At 45.3% G+C, this 18,681-nt stretch overlaps 3 protein-coding genes across 5 annotated transcripts; all 3 read left to right on the top strand.

Moving 5' to 3' along the window:
- The first annotated feature begins 6,188 nt into the window (after nucleotides 1-6,188).
- Nucleotides 6,189-9,459, top strand: LOC120818477 (protein Wnt-8a). The gene is made up of 6 exons (XM_040175604.2): nucleotides 6,189-7,491; nucleotides 7,592-7,625; nucleotides 7,746-7,884; nucleotides 8,077-8,202; nucleotides 8,309-8,451; nucleotides 8,612-9,459. Exons 1-6 carry the CDS (start codon nucleotides 7,421-7,423, stop codon nucleotides 9,179-9,181), a joined length of 1,083 nt encoding a protein of 360 aa, XP_040031538.1. The 5' UTR covers nucleotides 6,189-7,420; the 3' UTR covers nucleotides 9,182-9,459.
- A 76-nt stretch (nucleotides 9,460-9,535) lies between these two features.
- LOC120818478 (protein Wnt-8a) lies at nucleotides 9,536-11,688 on the top strand. The gene is made up of 6 exons (XM_040175605.2): nucleotides 9,536-9,781; nucleotides 9,885-9,918; nucleotides 10,007-10,136; nucleotides 10,463-10,588; nucleotides 10,709-10,851; nucleotides 10,960-11,688. Exons 1-6 carry the CDS (start codon nucleotides 9,726-9,728, stop codon nucleotides 11,515-11,517), a joined length of 1,047 nt encoding a protein of 348 aa, XP_040031539.2. The 5' UTR covers nucleotides 9,536-9,725; the 3' UTR covers nucleotides 11,518-11,688.
- Nucleotides 11,689-13,563: 1,875 nt separating this feature from the next.
- lcp2b (lymphocyte cytosolic protein 2b) lies at nucleotides 13,564-17,491 on the top strand. 3 transcript variants are annotated; one of them, XM_078102359.1, is made up of 15 exons: nucleotides 13,564-13,596; nucleotides 13,789-13,961; nucleotides 14,194-14,256; nucleotides 14,333-14,379; nucleotides 14,474-14,536; nucleotides 14,640-14,668; nucleotides 14,761-14,801; nucleotides 14,915-15,095; nucleotides 15,202-15,303; nucleotides 15,405-15,542; nucleotides 15,640-15,724; nucleotides 15,812-15,890; nucleotides 16,225-16,299; nucleotides 16,419-16,568; nucleotides 16,754-17,491. In XM_078102359.1, the coding sequence occupies exons 2-15, from the start codon at nucleotides 13,884-13,886 to the stop codon at nucleotides 16,877-16,879; spliced, it is 1,257 nt and encodes a 418-aa protein (XP_077958485.1). In that variant the 5' UTR covers nucleotides 13,564-13,596; nucleotides 13,789-13,883; the 3' UTR covers nucleotides 16,880-17,491. The 3 variants fall into 3 exon arrangements, with proteins under 3 accessions (XP_077958485.1, XP_077958486.1, XP_077958484.1); XM_078102360.1 differs by lacking the exon at nucleotides 13,564-13,596 and having other exon boundaries at nucleotides 13,755-13,961; nucleotides 15,417-15,542; XM_078102358.1 differs by lacking the exon at nucleotides 13,564-13,596 and having other exon boundaries at nucleotides 13,755-13,961.
- Nucleotides 17,492-18,681: the final 1,190 nt, after the last annotated feature.

The following is an 18,681-nucleotide window of genomic DNA, read 5'->3' as shown; positions in this document are numbered from 1 at the left end:
GTGACGTTAAAGGATTTCAGTGACAGCACCTCCAACTCTTTTTGGTAGAATGACCCAATCACAAAGCGGCGTCCGGATTGTGAGCTAATGCGTGCCAAAGGGCCAAACGTCAAGTGACTGTGGAACAATGCTGCACGTCGCTGTTGTTGTCACTGATCGTGTTTCAATGAGTCCACGTGCACAGCGGCCTCTAGCTGAATAGCGCGGTTGCGTGTTTCAGCCAGCAGGCGGCGGTGCGCCCCGCTCATAGAGCACTGCAGTGCACGTATGATGAAAAACAGGCAAATGTTTTCAAGTGAGAAGTTACTTGAAACAATGACTTGAGTGGATTGGTGATCATGAAAATACTGTAATTGATTAATTTCTCTGTTGATCAGTGAATCCAGAGTCTGTTACAGCTCGAAATATTTGTAATCAATGATTCAGCCCCAATCCATCATTTATTCTAATTGCATTGTCTCATATGTATGTGCTCTATATATTATCACTCCATTGTTTTAGTTTGGTTCCATGAAGATTTTAATATTGAGCTTTGTTTATTTCTATGAAGGGCCGATGAGGACAGGCATTGAATACTAACTTAGGCCATAAATGCTGTGTTATGTGACACTGGTCCTTACTATAAACGTGGCCTTATTAATATCACCATGACATATATAAATAAGGCTTTAACAGGGCTTTCAACAATTCAAGGATGAGAATGAACTATCATGCTTACTAATCCTCTACTTATAACAAGCACGCAATCATATAAATATAGGTATAGAGTCACATATAATTTTCCCAAAGAGGCATATAAGCCAGATGAGTTTTATTTAAAGTATTGTCTGTGTTTTGTATACTTGTTTTCGTTGAACTTTGTGTTTTTGTGTAAACGCCCTTGTAAAGGGTCCCCATTATGACCAGATTATCTTATAAAAATGAATCTAAATGAATGTTTTACATGAATATGTCCTGACAAAAATAAACAAGTCATTGACTTGCAATCATATCATACATTCTCATATCTCTCAATCATCCTCAGTGTAATGAATACAAGTGAAGACAATATACACCATTACGATTGGCCCTAGAAGGAGACAAAATCCTCTTTCCATCCATCTCATGCCAGTCAGGGAGACTTACTCAGCAAAAATGCTCAAAATGCAATCTATAGCAAACACAATGTAGTAACACAATGGATCCATCACAATCCCTCAGACATGAGCAGTAACAGCCCATCTGCTTCCTATCGGTGGTTGGTTGCATCTAGTCTTTTCCCCGGAGAACATTAATATTGATGCCGTGGAGGAAGGCTGACCAAGCTCTCTCTCTCTCTCTCTCTCTCTCTCTCTCCCCATCCCTCCCTCCTATACCCTCACCCTAGATACAGGCTGGCGCGCACACACCGGCAGACTCACTCAGCTTCCGCATAGCTCTCCCTTCTACATCTCTGTGTCTCCATCCCTCCCTGCGCTCCCTCCGCCCGGTGGATTTTAGCCCCGCTGCTGTGTTGAACACCGGTAAGAACGAACCGTCTCGCCGCCTGTGTGTTTTCTCATTGTCTCTGTGTCCGCGTGTCCCTCCCGTGGCTCGGTTTTACCCGGAGCCAAACAAAGGATTGGGGTGTGGCTGGATGGAGGCTGATGGCTGCTGTGAGATGAGGGGAGAGAGGGATGTTGAGGATGATGATGGTGGTGGTTGCTCCAAGAGAACAATATAGCAGATGTTAAGAGTTATTGTGTTTACTGACAAATTGGAGCAAAAAAAGTGGTTTACGACTGCTTCCTGTTGATATAAAGACTCGGCTGAGCTGGATACAGACACCACGTAGCAGCTCGAGGTCAATTGAGAGATGATTCAGTCAGCCTCGTACCAAGAAAGTGAAGCATTTTAAATATCGGCTGTCTGTTTCTATGTCGCAGCCATTTTATTATAGGCCCCCCAGTCAAATTCAGACGGGTAAGAGGGATGTTACACTACAGCTTGCTCTGCAGAATGACTGGCTGGTGGGCTTGTCGCATTTCCACAGCAGTCTGTGACGGAGCAGCGGGGACGAAAACAGGCGTGACTCAGCCAGACTGCATGAGGCAGATTAATGCGGCCTGGTGGGCAACATGACTGCAGTGGAGCGTCGCTTCCAATCCACGAGGCTGCAGGGGTGGATGCAGAGGCAGCGAGAGGGAGAGACAGAGAGAGAGGGGATTGCGTAGGAGGAGAACAAAGACGTCGGCTCAGGACAAAGGGAGGAACCGAGGGATGTAGATAGAGGAAAGAGGCACATCTTAGCTGGTATTTTACAGACGGGAGCATGTGGGCATGTTGAAGCCACTCCCTGTATGTGATGGTTACAATGATCGCCTTTGACAGCAGAAACCATCCAGATATCCTTCTTTTGAAAACCTCGGTCCAACACTGTATGATAAATTTTGCGTCACTGCTCCATAATCAGTGTGACAGCCGTCGGGAACCGTCAAACTTGTGTGCTCAGGTGTTTTCTCTTTCCTTCCATCTTTCGCAGCCAAGATGTCAGACAAGCCTGACCTGACCGAGATCGCCCGTTTCGACAAGGCGAAGCTGAAGAAGACGGAGACAAAAGAGAAAAACCCTCTGCCCACCAAAGAGAGTGAGTGTCCCTCTGCGTGTGTGTTTCTAGACAGCGGGGGGAAATGCTGCAACATCAGCAGATCTTTGATACACAGCAAATCCAGGAGCAGCACGGCGCACGCACTGCACACAAGCCTAAAGTATCTCCCTCTTTCTCTTCCTCAGCCATCGAGCAAGAGAGGAAAGGCGACGCCACACCCTGACTTCTGAGCACAAGAAGAAAAAGACGCTGAGATGCCACAGCAAAAAGCACTTTCTTTTGATTATCACAGTAATTCAATCTCTTTCTTTGTCCTTGGATAAGGGAGCTCCTGAGCTACCTTGGGGGTCGCCGTAAGGGTACATGGCATCCTCACATGGGGGGGGAGGGGGTGGGGGTGGGGAGCTCTCTTACCACTATGGGTGGAAAACCAAACTTTAGCCTGGGTGCCTGTCTCGCACTGTTAGCCCACAGCTAACATGTCTCCAATATTGCCAAACTAGGGAGTGGTGTAGTGATGTAGCACGGAGGGATAGACAGGCATCCAGGCTCTAGGGGAGAAGGGGGAGGGGTGACTACAGTTGTGGGCGCACTCAGTCTAATCATGTGGGATGTTTTCTTAATAAACTTTTTACTTTTCTTCATGAAATAAATATGAAGACATGGAACCATGTGCATATCGCTGTCTCCTTTGTGTCCACATGCAGATTCTTATAGATACCCATGCGGCATGGACTCGTCCTGCACGCTGTGGAATTAATACACAATAACAATGGCTTGTCTGGTGTGCTTTCAATTGACCTGCAAGGGATAAAAATATAGTTAGACTTATGTAATTCAGGTCTTATGAGTGCATATTCATGGTCATAGTTCAAAGCACAAACAGGAGTCAGATCCCTGTGTGCTTTACCAAAACAAACATTTAAGAACACAGGATGGAAACACCAGTTATTTGCCTTCACTATAAGTCCAAGTCACTACTATTAAACATCATCATCACGGGCGTATTGCAATAAAAATGAATCAATAAATGAATAAAGAGGATAACAAAAGTCAACTCCTCATTATGAGTTTCATCGTCTCCTTTAAATTGTCTTATAGGCAGCTATCGATATTGTTTCACGCTAGATTAGATTGTTACTTTTTGCTTAGCATTACTTGATGCACAGAAAATTAACAGGTAATTCTAATCTTTATTCCTATTTATTTACATATTTATATAAAGAAACAGGGTCAAATCCCATGTATGCATGAGTAGCTATCTGCATGTAAGCATATACATGGTCAATAATGCTGGATAAGGATAAGAAAGCTATTTGTATTGTTCTGGCACGTTATCAACCAAACGAGCACTCATTGAGGAAGTCAAAAGAGCAACAGCTGGCTAGCTGGGAGGTGGTAGGGGGACCCTGTGACACTGAGCTATGGAGTAGCCGGGGTTCGAACCAGCAACCTTGCGGTTCCCGGAGCACCCTCCCTATAGTCCATGCGCCACCCCTCGACCAAGTAACAATATCACTATGATAAAAAAAAAAACACATGCCATACAAATAACAATAATGATATTTCAAAACATCCCTTTTGTTACACAACGTCTTGAAATACGCACTTCCTACCGACCTTCCCCGCATTCACGCTTCTTGACATTCAACAGAATGATCTACAGTGTGGCCTGTCGTTTCTCGTTTTATCACGGGTTATTTACTGCCTTTATATCCATGTTCATTTGCATGTGATGTCGCAGGCTGGCGTCAGCAGTCCTCGCACCCATCCCCAGCCTGTGAAGCCCGTCACCTCCCGAGCCTTTAGTGCTCCATTTCTCTCACCTCACATGGCCATAAATCACTGGTCAGCGCTCCCCGGACGGCTTAATGTGTCAGAGATGTCTGTTAGAACAATTTAATTAGCACGCATTTTGACTTTATGTTATTCTAAGCTTGGTGTATATCAAGGGTAACCCATACCCTGGCGTTTCCTCTCTTCCTTCCTTAAGTGGTTACTCAGCAGGCAGTCGGATTTCCGCGGTTACCTAAGCAGGCAGTTGAATTTTAGTGCACCTATATGCTAACATTTACGGTATTACATGAACGCTGACTGAAGTATGTGTGTAAAGAACATCTCTGACTACTCTTATAAATAATGAAATGTTTTACTGTACAAATTTAGAGAATTATCCAAAGTCCTATTTGCAAGGATTTCTCAATATCTGCAATACAAACGATGACTATACTCTTGTACAGAAAATGAAATGATTTTAGTGAAGTATCAAATTGATCATTTCTCCATATTTGAGCAGCAATACAAATTCCAGACAAAGATAATGTACATGTGGACCGCTCTATGATACAGTTAAATACAATTAAATATTTGTTCTATACCAATTAGGAGATTTCCACCTAAGTAAAAGGTATGAGCGTAAAGCTAATATCTCAGAATTTGAAGTCATGTTAAAGATGTGTGTTCAGGAGACCTCCGACTATTCCTCTGCTGAAGGAAATATTTCTATTGTACAGATAGTGATATTCTGAATTAAAATTGCATTTAAACATTTAGAAAGTCAATATATAAATATTTGAGCTATTATATAATATTGTTTCTTAATGCTTCCAGACAATGTTGGAAGTATATACAGTTGTGGTCTTTTTGTATACAGTTGTAAAGAGCATGTATATTATGGCTTGCCTTGAGTTTCCAATGATTTCTACACCTAGAACTTATTTGTCCGTGATAAGATGATTGGAACACATTCTTCTTTGTCACAAAATACATTATTAGGTTCATTATTAAATTAGGTTATTTTACGAATTTAGTAGGAGGCTTCTAAAAAATCGTTTAATTTGTAGAGTAAAAATATTTCATTTTCTGTCCTAAACATTCTTGTTTGCCTGGAATTATTTTAAAACGCATTTTTATTGCAGCTCAAAACAAGAAATTGAACACATACTTATTGGACTTCTGTCAAAGTAGTGGGACAATTTGTAAAGTAACTATTTAGAGGTCAGAGAGGTCCTTGACACATTTTATTGCAGCTAAAATATTGATTGATTATCTTTTTTGAACATATGGGACATTTTTCATTAGAGAAATCGCTAGATTTGTACAGGAAAAATATTTAATCATAGTAGTCAGATGATGGTCCTGAACACACATACTTCATTCCGTCATTGTCCTGAATTTTTAATCATTCCGCTAACATGTTTGATACCGTAATTGTTAACCTAAAGGTGCACTGACATTCAAGTCCCTGCTGACTTGACCAGTGCCTGTTAAATTCACCGCAGGATGAAAGCATAAATAAATACATCAAATCCATAAGAGCTCCTAAATTGTTATTATCGTGACTTTACGCTGACAGTTTATATTACTAATAATGCAATTAGCATACGACCACTGTCAAATACTTGTTGACAGGGCACCAATATTTCAGTTTTGTCATTTTAAAACGATGATAATAATAAATAAATTGAATTAACGTCTTTAAATGACGTAGCCCACGTGATTGGCCCTTCAGAGTTTCGGTGTTTATGAGAAAACTATAGCACCGACGCTGACATACGCCCCTCTGCGTTGACTACTATTGTTTCCGCCTTATTAACCCGTTGAATTCGTTGAAGGGGCCACCGGGTTGATGACAAATTACGAGCCCTTGCAGATTGATTTCTAATCGCTCCGTATTATTTCCCAACAAGGTGTCGACGGTCTTCGGGTTTCAGTCGAATCGCCGAAGGAACGCGGCCGATATCTAATTAGTGGGGATTATCCTCACCTACTCTCCGCTGTTGTGTGGAGGACCTCGCCCGGCCGCCCGGCTATTGTCCGCGGCGCAGAGTGGATTGTTGTCTTAAGGGGATCTTGAGTGGCTTAACGTGGATTTGACATGTGTGAGCAATATGATCGACAAAAACTATAATGATAATCACTAACTAACCCGGTACCTTCCCTCGCGTCAAACCGGCACGGTGATGATTGCTGATGATCGCAGTGATTGTGGAGGCTATCAAGGATAATCACAATTAATCCCAGATCTCTACAATGAACGATGATCGAAATTAATCTTTTTTTTTGTATTAACATCTACAAATCTAAACCACCCATGAAACCAAATGTACCGTGCAAAGTTGGCTAAGACATACAAACTCGTATATTTAGTTTTCCTTCTTGTAAATTCCAGACTGTTTTAACACCAAGTGGTTTCCCAGGGAAACATCTATTATCCTATTATCAAGACGATGCCAATGTCGCCGATGTGTGAGGCAGTATTTACATGACTATATACCATCAGCTACTGAAAGACTTTATGGCTTTGTGGTCGGTCTTTTCCCCCTTGGGGTACTGGTGCCATTCCCAAACGTTTCCTACACATGATGCCTCAAAGATGCCCGTCAGTACTGAACGTAAATTTAATTATGAGGAGCCATATTTCATATCATTCACGTCGGAGCTTCCTTGTGGCCTCGATACAGCAGCCATCCCCTCTTCACATCCCTTAACAATACATGCTGGCAATCCACTGCACATGCTTGAGTTGCTGGGGGAAAGCGCTTTGGGATTAGAGCCTGGGAAAGGCAGGTGAATGAATGAGGGGCTGTTTAAGTGTCTGGGTCTTTGAAGTGCACTTATGCACCGACGGCTCCCATTTGTCTGCGGGACGCGGCCATCGAAGTCGTTGTCAACACTTTTTCACAGCGAAACGTTACCTGCGGGACAAATCTGTCAATCAAAGGGGGCAGGGACATATAAATATCATCGGCGAGGAGTCCGGCCAGAACATCGGATGCCCTCTTACTCTTGCTCTCTCCTGGCACTCACACCCCGGATACAAACGCACAGGGATCCGTTTGGAATACGGCTGCTATGCGACCTTTGAATCTCCATCCAGCCATGGTTCTGTCCATGTGCTGCCATGTCCACTTCGCATTAGCGTGGTATGTGGCTTACTTTTGGATTAATTCATATAATCATGCAGTGTGATTAGTGTTTGTCAGTAGTCTTGGATTAACGCGCTGTCTTGTTTTCTTCCTATAGGACGGTGAATAATTTCCTTATGACTGGACCTAAGGTAAAAAGAAGATATACTTTTGCTTCATTTGTCCATCTACTGAGCATAACATTTATTCTGTAAATTCAAAAATATGGATTGATTTCTTAAATATCTAATGTTCCCTTTTTCGCTCCCAAGGCTCTTCTCACCTATGCTGGCAGTGTGCAAGTTGGCGCACAGAATGGAATACAAGAGTGTAAACACCAGTTCGCGTTGGAGAGGTGGAACTGTCCGCAAAATACCCGCCAGTTATCCACACAAAACGGCATTCGAAGTGGTAAGATATAAATATTCATACTTAAGTTACCGGTTGGAACCACATTTATTAAACACCAAACACAACACAACATTACTTTTACATGCTTTTACGCACGGTTTGCGCGTCTTTACGCGCAGTATTTGAGCGATACATTTTGCACTGTGGCTCCAAATTGGATGTGTGATCATTTTTCTTTCTCACCTCTTGTAGCCACAAGGGAGACGTCTTTTATCCATGCGATCAGCGCAGCAGGAGTGATGTACACGCTCACCAAGAACTGCAGTATGGGAGACTTTGACAACTGCGGCTGCGATGACTCAAGAATTAGACAGACAGGTACGGTTCGAACATCTATTAGACATGCCTGGTTTCTTTACAGTTAGAACTGTTATCACATGACTTTTCCTTCTGAGAACGGAATGTCCATTTTTTAATCCAACAGGTGGTAGAGGTTGGATTTGGGGAGGCTGCAGCGATAACGTGGCGTTTGGAGACAAGATCTCTAAACAGTTTGTGGACGCGTTGGAAAGTGGGCACGACTCGCGCGCAGCAGTCAACCTGCATAACAACGAGGCAGGCCGACTGGTAAGATATGCATTCACTATTAATTTGTTATTTTATTAAGGGATGTGTTTCAAATGTAAACAAGTATACGAGGAAAATGCGCTGTCTTATATTAGGGGCATTTACGCACGGGCAGAGAAAGTTGTGCATTCCCTCACTAATACTCTCGTTCTCTCTACAGGCCATCAAAGCTACAATGAGGAGAGCGTGCAAGTGTCACGGAGTGTCTGGGAGCTGCAGCATCCAGACCTGCTGGATGCAGCTGGCCGACTTCCGAGAGGTGGGGAACTACTTGAAGGGGAAGCACGAACACGCGAGGAAGCTGGAGATGGACAAGAAGCCGGCGAAGGCCGGGAACAACGCGGACAACCGAGGGGCCATCGCGCAAGCCTTTCGCAGCATCGCCCGCACGGAGCTCATCTACCTGGAAGACTCCCCGGATTACTGCGTCAAGAACCGGAGCCGGGGGTTTCCGGGAACCGAGGGGCGCGAGTGCCTGAAGGGAAACAAGAACATGTCCCAGTGGGAGAGAAAGAGCTGCCGCCGGCTGTGCTACGAATGCGGCCTCCAAGTGGTGGAGAAGCGCATCGAGGTGGTCAGCAGCTGTAACTGCAAATTCCACTGGTGCTGCACAGTGAGGTGCGACAAATGCACGCAAGTTGTGACAAAATATTATTGTGCACGTAAAGAAGGGGGGAGAAAACCGCAGAATAAAACCAGGCGCAGGCACCGTGCAAAGGGCAGGCACTGACGTTATCCATGACATCGTCAACATACATCATCACTCGATCAAGGAGCATTATTCTGTACTGTATATGTTGTTTTCCACCACATCACCTGAAGCCTTTTAACGCACTTGATCTAAGCTATTTGATCCTATAAATCACGGGATGTACTTTTGGAGGACCAAACTCTTTCGTTTCGAGCAATTTGTTGCGTCCGACTTCTGAGAAGTCTGAAATGTTGCATCCTGGGAGATGTTTTATTAATTGAAAATGTTACCTAATAAACCTTATTTGTTGTAGAATACGCATGAGTCCAACTGATTTGTGAGTGGCAGACGTTTGTATATTGGTGCCATGGTGTAAGAAATAAATTAGTAGCCGATATTGCCATCCTTTGATGTGCGCATATAGGCGTTTCCTGAACTCGTCAACCAATCAGCTGTCTCGGGCCTCGGGGACAAAGAACAAGCATTTCCATTTGTTCCTCATTCAAATAAAGAAGAGAAGAGAAAGTTGCGGCACACGGGGCCAAATAGATCTCTGCTTGGAGGGACATCTCTGGAGGCAAAAATGGTGCCTGCATTTTTTTGGCTGCTACCTATTTTATACAAAACGGGACATGCTTGGTAAGAGACTATATGCTATTTACCAGTATCTTCTCCGTGTGTGTATGTCGTGTGTTTGTGTGTCAACCTACATTGGTCTCACTCTTTGCAATCTTCCCCTCAGGGTGGCAAGTAACTTTCTTATGACGGGACCTAAGGTAAATATAAATTAGCATGACTGGCAAGTTTAGGATACCGTTTGGAAATGTGCGTCGGACCGACAGAATGACTTTGCCTCTCCCGCAGGCCCATCTCACCTACGCAAGAAGCGTGCAGGGGGGCGCACAGACGGGGATCGACGAGTGCAAACACCAGTTCGCGTGGGACAGATGGAACTGCCCCGACTCCGCCACTCAGCTCAAAGGACTAAAACTCGGTAAGTGGATAATAAAAAATACAATCATGCGCGGCAGGTCCTCAAATATAGAAGAAACCGGTCGTTCGTCAAACGTGTCAAGAACGAACAATGACCATATAAGATGTGTTAACAACAAAAAGGCTGAGTTTTTTATTTGGCTCTGTTCTCTCTCTCTCTCTCTCTCTCTCTCTCTCTCTCTCTCTCTCTCTCTCTCTCTCTCTCTCTCTCTCTCTCTCTCTCTCTCTCTCTCTCTCTCTCTCTCTCTCTCTCTCTCTCTCTCTCTCTCTCTCTCTCTCTCTCTCTCTCTCTCTCTCTCTCTCTCTCTCTCTCTCTCTCTCTCTCAGCCACGAGGGAGACTTCTTTCGTCCACGCCATCAGTTCCGCGGGGGTCATGTACACTCTGACCAGGAACTGTAGTCTGGGAGACCTCGACAACTGCGGCTGCGATGTCTCCATGAACGGGAAGATCGGTGAGCTTCTATGAGGAAAAACACACTAGACTGTAATCTCGTGCATACTGTGCGCGAAAAACTTTTATTAATTATTTATTTGTACAACTACAATTGAAGTAAATGGGTTTGTGGGTACAGGCGGTCGCGGCTGGCTGTGGGGCGGCTGCAGTGACAACGTGGATTTCGGAGAGAGGATCTCCAAACAGTTCGTGGACGCGCAGGAGACGGGGCAGGACTCCAGGGCTGCTGTCAACCTGCACAACAACGCAGCGGGGAGGCTGGTAAGTCACGTTCACGTGCGCGCGCGCACACACACGCCTGTTATCTGTTATCTCACCTCACGTCACCTGGACTCGTTGTCAGCAGCTGACTTTCTACGCTTCTAACAGGCCGTGAGGGCAACGATGAAGCGCATCTGCAGGTGTCACGGCATGTCCGAGAGCTGCAGCGTCCAAACCTGCTGGACGCAGCTGTCCGATTTCAGAGAAGTCGGCAACTACTTGAAGCTCAAGCACGCGCAAGCCCAAAAGCTGGACGTCGACAAGAAGCGCATGCGCGCCGGCAACAGCGCGGTCAACCGTGGCGCGTTCGTGGACGCGTTTGCCGGCGTCGCGCAGACGGAGCTCCTCTACCTGGAGGACTCGCCAGACTACTGCAGGACGAACGCCAGCATGGGCCTCCACGGCACCGAGGAGCGCGAGTGCGTGCAGCACGGAGAGGGCCTGACCCCGTGGGAGAGGCGCAGCTGCCGCAGGTTGTGTCACGAATGCGGCCTGCGGGTGGAGGAGAGGCGCACGGATGTGGTGAGCAGCTGCAACTGCAAATTCCACTGGTGCTGCACGGTGAACTGCGACGACTGCTCTCAAGTGATCATGAGACACGTGTGCTCCCGGAGGGAAGGCGCGGACGGGAAGGGCCTCAGACGGAGACACCGTGCACACAAGTGAAAGACATTCAATAAATAAAAAGATACATATATATGTGTGTGTATATAGAGAGAGAGATGTATTACATGTCAACATCACATTGAAGTCTGCTAAAATAATGTCTGTTTGCACTTGTTCTATTTATGAATAATCTGTTGTGTTTAATTAAAATAAAAGCTTATCAACAAAGTCTTCTCCTCACTTGGTAAATTCCCCGGGTTCCTGAATTTTATGACAGGGCCCACAAGTGTCTATTAGAATAAGAATGGGGCGAATACACTTAACAGGGGGGATTACATGGATAACATGGTGGAGTTTGCACCTATCCAAGTTGCTGATCCAGCATTGATCCACTATCGCTTTGATGTCAACGTGTATTGATGCCGTTCAAAGAGCAGCGAGTCTTTGAAAGACAATAGGCATTTCCCTCCGCTATGGCAGTAACTATTTGGCCTTATAATCCGTGACACCTCAGCCTACACTGCCTTTGTCGCGTACCAAGGCCAATGTATCACAATGCATCAAAGCTACCAGGGCTGCACCGAATGGCGCCAAACTCTGCTGTTTCTCAGCAAAGACATTGAAATCCCAAATACTGCAGTGTTATGTGAGGCCACCTTTCTGAAAGAGCGCAACTCGGGTACCACCTCGAAAGCAAATTCATTTATAATCTTATAATTTGCGAGTAATTATCCCTGAGAGAAGCCTCGTCTCCGCCCACCCGGCCCCTCTTCATCTGAAGAGCCATTCATTTGGCTCCTTCTACCTCCTCTACCCCCTGTATCTCCAGAAATCTTCCTCCCAGCTGGACGTGTCATAAATCCGCCACGGCTTCAGCTAAATGACTGATGGCATGGGTATTACCTTCGTTAGGGAGGGGGGGTCATGCCTGGGGGGTTAGGGGTGGGGGTTCTTGGAAACATGGCTGTTTCCCTAAATTTACAGAGCAGTTACTGCGGGAGCAGTGAAGAGGGAGATTTTGGTTCTAAAGTCACCTATTACTTTACTACTACTACTACTACATGACTTTAGGTTATTCAGTATTTATTCCAATATGCACCATTTGATTGCTGTATTGTTAACGGTTAGTAGAAACGGTCATATTTAGAGGCATGGTAGTTGTTATTCAGTGTTGGTACAAACATACATATGTATGTATGTATGTTCGTAAATAGCTGCATTTCTATTTCTGTGGACTGAGAGAAACACAAATAGCTGGTATGTGTGCTCATACGAAGGTGTATCTGACAAACTGCAGATGAGCACAAATTAGCTCCAGGAAGTCCCTAATAAAAGAAATCATACAAAAAGCTTTAGAAACACAACAGTAGAGAATTTAAAAAAAATGCGAGAAACCAAAACTACAAACAATTAATAAAAAAAAGAAAGAAAGCATGAGTGAGAAGCAACAAGTAAGACTGTCACAGATCAAAACACTGCCTCCCGCCGTTGCCATTTGCCTGTGTGCTTCTGGGGATGTCTTGTATTTCCCATGGTGCCCCGCTGTGCGTTAATGAAGGTTTGTCCCCCACTGGAAGCCCTCACCGCTATGCCCCTCCTCTCCGCTCTCCACTGAGCATTATTGCTTCTATATTGCTCCATGATGCGGCTGAATAACACTGTTTTACCTCAAACGTGTCATTTCTAGAAGAAGCTCACTTCTCTATCCCGCTTAGACACCATTTTCAAACATTTCACTTCGTCAAAATAAATGAAGATCATCTCAGTGCTTTGTTCAAAGACAGAGAGCGGGGGGGGGGGGGGGGGGGGCGATCTCCCACAGAGACCCCCCAAGAGGACTCATGTATTCACCAAGACATGCCTTGGGGGGGGAGTGATTGATCATCCCTCCTCTCTGCTGCCCTCCTCTCTCACCTTGGTGTGAGACACCGACGGGCTGGGATCCAAAGGCCCGGCCCGGCCTTCCACAACACCGTCTTGTGAATTAGAATGATGAGCACACACGAGAGCGTAACAACACAGCTCACATCTGTCAGCGGCAACATTATAGCCCACGCATGTGAATACAGCTATTATTATACAGTTAGAAGAGCACGTCAACTTTAAATACACATTAGGCCTTTTTTTAGATCCAAGCATGTAAGTAGTTTCAGAAATCGGCATCGGACATTAAGACGGTCACACGCACAAGTTTGAGCAAACAATAACCGTCTCATGCATGAAGGTGCATGACAGGAAATCAGTCGTCTCTATGTTTAGAGAAGGAAATAGCAATATAGAATTTATAACACGTGCTTTCACTTGTCATATTTAGTGTTCATCTGTCAACAGCTCGAGTGTGGTGAAGAGTTCCACAGCAACAGTTCCGTGAGCCCACTGAAGGATCCGCGTCGCTTTCGTGGATGTGAAAAGTTTGCGAGACGGGCATGAGTTTGAGCGGCGCTCCCTCTAAAGCGGAGGTGATGGGATGGGGCCCCGTGAATCTGGCCAATTACATGGGCAAGGTGAGTATCGAAGCTGCTGCGGTTCCCTTTTCTGCCAAGTTCTTATAACTTATTCAAATATATGGCTTGAGCGGTGTGGGAAGCGCTTAAGCATTTATTGCATTAATAAATTTTTATAACAGTAAAGCCTCAAATTTGAACTGAGCTTCTGTATCATTTCAATTCAGTTATATAACTCCAAACGTAGAGGTAAAGTTGATTCTACCGCTCTGAGTCTGTCACGTCTTCCCAGCTCAAGCTATCAGGCTGCGACAAATATGTGTTGAAGCAGCGCATAAGTGGAGCCTGGTTCATGGTATGTATATCTACATCTCTGCAGGCCTTTAGTATTGAGAATTTTGTCTTTAATATTCAAATTCTACACCATCCAGGAAATGAGTGTGAATGACCTTCAAGCGTTTCCCAGCCTTTATGTCCCGTGAGTCAGACTGAAAACCTATTTATTTCACTGCCACACAGAGTATTCCCACCGCAAGTATTGTTTTAAAAGAAGTGGACTTTTCTCTCTGCAGATTGGTTGCAAAAATTCAAAGTGAAATCAACAAGGGGGATCAGAAGAAGGCCATTGGCGATGTGTAAGAACTACTTTTCACATTACGGCTTGTATCAAAACTGAAACTGAACTGAACTGAAACTGTAAAAAAATACAATTTATAACGTTATCATTTTATTGTGCAGATCAGAGGCATCAAAGAACCCGAAAAAAGGTAAAGGACGCTTGGGTTACGACATGCTGCAGATTTCGCCATCTTTCCTTGGGTCTGATGACACCCTTCTTTGACGCTTTGTTTTACAACAGCTGTTGTTCAAGAACAAGACGACTGGGCCTCCGATGAGTTTGTGAGTACAACACAAGTTTATTAACAAAGAAAATACAGCATGAAACCAAATTCAACAAATGAAGTGACACAGAACGCAAGGAATAGATCACCTCTGGGCTCTGTGTGTGGCAGGACGATGGAGGTGATAACGACTATGAAGATGGAGGGGAAGGCGGCTACATCTGTGCTGTGACCGAGCCACAAGACAACGAAGATACCTACGAAGTGGCCATCAAGACCTTCCCCTCTGCAGACACGAGGAAGGCGCCCCAACGTCCCAGAGAGGTTACGCTTCAGGACGGCCTCTGCAGAGGTGACACTAAGCAACCCAAATATATTCGCTTCTCTCCCTGCCTCGCTCGGCATGTTCCGAACATACATAAAACTATTAAAACTCTCGTGTCCGTGTGGGCGAGCAGATTCTGTTCACGGGGTGGTCCCTGCTGGGAAGACCAAGAAACCTCCACTGCCCTGTCGCCCGAGGAAGAAGCTGCCGCCCCCGAGGCCTTTCAGACCACCAGGTGACCGTAGATTTACAGACTTCACAGACACTTGACCTACTGGTGATGATGTGGAGGAACTAATCCTTCTGTGACACGTGTCGTCCCACTCTGAACTTCAGCCGGCCCGCCAGCCGGCCCACCAGCCGGCCCACCAGCCGGGCCACCAGCCGGCCCACCCACTCTGCCCAACGAAAGGAGCGGGAAGGGCAAACCATCCGGACCATGCGGCCCATCGCAGGCAGAGCTCCCACAGCCAAGTATGTGCTGCTTAATACGAACTGTCTAGGGGCAACTGTACCGGTTAAATATTGCTGACCACGTTTGATGTTTTGCACTATCCGTCATGTCCACCAGAGAGCAGCGCTGTCATGGCTAATGTCTCATCACCGAGCGATATCCCCAAACCAAGGTTCCCCAAACCCACAGATGTGCCCAACAGGTAGGCAAAGCTAAACAATTCAAGGAGGAGGTAATGAGGTCCCTACGGCTAATCCGATGATGCTCCATTTCATCTGTCCACTCCCAGAGAAGGCAAAGTCCCCCGGGTTCCTGCTGTGCCACCACAGCCTGCTGAGGTGAACAACTCGATACCAAGACAAAGTATGGTGAGAAGCAAAAGAGGAGTCACAATCCAGCCGTGACTTCCATTTACATTCTTTTGGATACTGAGCAAAAATGATACCACCGGGGAGAACTGCACACTTGAAGTATTATCAGTCGTTCAACAGCAGATGGCGTCGTTGTAAAAAGAAAAGCAGGCTGGTGGAATCCTCATGTCTGCTCTGAAGGGATTCACATTTTATTCGTCGGACTTGGGGTTACATTTTATTCCCAACAACAATAATGAAAAACGCATTTTGTGTCACAAAGAGATAAATGAGGACGGGCGAACCGCTTTGTGTCGTCCTTACGGCGCCTGTCTTGTTGTGTTGCGTCCAGGCTTTGGATCCCAGCTGGTACCACGGGAAGGTGACCAGACTTCAGGCAGAAGTCTCCCTCAGAGAGGTGAACAAGGTCAGGTGCTCACCCAGCTTCTGTCTGGAGGACACACACGCAGAACATGCAGCAGAAATTTACCCGGGATTTATTTGCAATATCGTGTTAAACTGAATATGTGGACTTTTTGTTTTTAGGACGGGGCGTTTGTGGTGAGGGACAGCTCGCGTGGCATGAATGAGCACCCCTACACCCTGATGCTGCTCAAGGGAGGCAAGGTTTACAACATTATGATCCGTCGCCAGGGCAACTCCTACACCCTCGGCAGTGGCTTGAAACAGACCCGGGTGAGCTGGAAATGCTGATGCTGTCAAAAAGTGGTTTTAAAAATGTTTTCACTTCGAATACTGAATACTGAAAACTGAAAAGCTCACATCTTGTGGCGCGCCTCGGGCCGCATTAGATGCTGACTTGTGCCTCATCATTGGATTCCTGACATGTGTTTGTATGTCTGTGTGTCGCCGTGCTGCAGAGTTTCCCCGGGGTGAAGCAGATGATTGACCATCACACCAACACCCCACTGCTGCTCCTCGAATACACGAACCGGAGCGCTGATTCGCAGAGCTGGTGCTGCCTGCTGCAACCTCCGAGACTTTGACCGTCACCATGCAAAATGTGGGGGGGGGGTTTGTAATGTTGTTTGTATGTTTTAGTGAACGGAATGAGAGAAAATTAAATATTTTGGACCACGGACGATGGTTTTGCACCGAGATGCGTTCGTTCAGCATTTAACTCTGTTCTCCACATGCTCCAGGGTTTCAGGTCCGGCTGGGGGCTGCTGCTTCAGCGCCTGTTGGCTTTTCAGAAAACGCCGGCTGGTCGGGGGCCCGACGCAAACGATCAGGTCGCATTGCCTCAGCTGGGTTCGCACTGCGGGCAGAAAACCTGTTTTCACTGGTGCCTCGGGCCAACTCGCTTCTAAGGTGTCCCCAAGTCACCTGTCAAAAGATATATACGGTTCCACACCAAGTGGGGAAGTGCTCAACAGAAACTGGTCAGCTCAACATTACCTGGATGTTAAACTTGGATAGATACTTTTTTATTCATTGTATAAATCTGACCCCAAAACAAGTTCATAGCCTGAACAGTGTAAATTGTCTTTTATTTTAAGAAAAATGTGAATTGTTATGTTCAGTATGTTGTGAGTTCATGTTAAGAAACACAGAATTAATAAAATGTAATAAAAGCAGCGTGCATGCTAAATACGTTTGATCACTGAATGAACTGTTGGTGAACTAAATGGTTCCACAATGAAAAAAGAGAAGCTCCCAACAGATGAAACTATCAAAATTATTTGGGGAACAGACTAAATTAAATGACAGGGGCACTCAACCTTTTGACAAAATGTTATATTTTAGTTTTTAGTAGCTTTCCACTCGGAAACTGAGAACAGCGCTCTGAAACAAGGTTGATTGACAACTCTTATGACTGACTCTTTTCCAAAAATCTCCCCGGGCAAAAAAAAAAAGACAAGTTGCAACTTAATGCCTCGCATGAAAGCAACAAGCATGTGAGTGAAATCCTTCCGTTACTCCTATCTGCCCATCAGCAGAGTACCCTCTGACAGACCTCATCATGTAGCATCTTCCAACCACTGATCTACAAGCAAAGGCTAAGTCGAGCAGCAGTTGGTGTGCAGGAATCCGATTTGGTTATCACATTTCAGATCTAGGATAACAGTTGCATCACACGCTTTGCATATTTGCAAATCGATCATCAAACTCGTCTTGCGTTGGATTCTCACTGACGTTTTGGGGATGTAAAGGCAGCGGATTGGGGAAGAACAAACATACATGCCATTAGATCCATGCAGTTGGATATGGACTCCAGATCAATGCAGGGCTTTGAGGTGCCTCGTCCTGTGTTCCCCTCTTGGTTTTCCATCTGGAAAATAATCACATAAGAACAAAGCGGACTATTTTAACTTTGAATATACTACGGAGTCTCACAAACTTGTAATGCTATACTAATCTCCAAGTAAAACATTAACATCAAAGGACATTGAATAGGCCCTGCACATTAAAATGGGTGACAGCAGTGTGATGAAACACATTAACGCTGCCGTTAATATTTCCATCGTTTGTAAAGATCTGCGTTTTGAAGGTTGAAAATGGCTCGACGGGTCCTCCGCCTCCACCAATTAGAATCAGCCCTGGAGGTTCAAGGAGCACGCTGACAGATTTCACCATTTGGTGCTTATCTATATGTCCTGAGATCATTGGTAAATATTGGTACCTTAGAATAGTTCTAGGGGAAGTTGCACCTTATTACATCTCCAAAATGAGTAACATGTGTCTAAATACACACATACATATATAAAAGAAAACACCACAGAAGACATTCTCACTTTATATATTTTTTATTATTCAATCAAACAGGCTTAGCCGTCACAGTACTTTA

Source organism: Gasterosteus aculeatus, chromosome 4 (genome assembly GCF_964276395.1).
Source record: "Gasterosteus aculeatus chromosome 4, fGasAcu3.hap1.1, whole genome shotgun sequence".
In the NCBI taxonomy this organism is placed as follows: Eukaryota; Metazoa; Chordata; class Actinopteri; order Perciformes; family Gasterosteidae; genus Gasterosteus; species Gasterosteus aculeatus.
The sequence above is the reverse complement of the archived record's forward strand: the minus strand, read 5'-3'. Positions and strand labels throughout refer to the sequence as shown.

Bases quoted from the DNA above. Each gene is read 5' to 3' on its own strand.
- LOC120818477 (XM_040175604.2), top strand. From the start codon at position 7,421: ATGCGACCTTTGAATCTCCATCCAGCCATGGTTCTGTCCATGTGCTGC. The intron at 7,492-7,591 runs GTATGTGGCTTA...TTCTTCCTATAG, and splicing joins GTCCACTTCGCATTAGCGTG to GACGGTGAATAATTTCCTTA. The intron at 7,885-8,076 runs GTAAGATATAAA...CACCTCTTGTAG, and splicing joins ACAAAACGGCATTCGAAGTG to CCACAAGGGAGACGTCTTTT.
- LOC120818478 (XM_040175605.2), top strand. From the start codon at position 9,726: ATGGTGCCTGCATTTTTTTGGCTGCTACCTATTTTATACAAAACGGGA. The intron at 9,919-10,006 runs GTAAATATAAAT...CCTCTCCCGCAG, and splicing joins TTCTTATGACGGGACCTAAG to GCCCATCTCACCTACGCAAG. The intron at 10,852-10,959 runs GTAAGTCACGTT...CGCTTCTAACAG, and splicing joins ACAACGCAGCGGGGAGGCTG to GCCGTGAGGGCAACGATGAA.
- lcp2b (XM_078102359.1), top strand. From the start codon at position 13,884: ATGAGTTTGAGCGGCGCTCCCTCTAAAGCGGAGGTGATGGGATGGGGC. The intron at 13,962-14,193 runs GTGAGTATCGAA...ACGTCTTCCCAG, and splicing joins TGGCCAATTACATGGGCAAG to CTCAAGCTATCAGGCTGCGA. The intron at 16,569-16,753 runs GTGAGCTGGAAA...GCCGTGCTGCAG, and splicing joins GTGGCTTGAAACAGACCCGG to AGTTTCCCCGGGGTGAAGCA.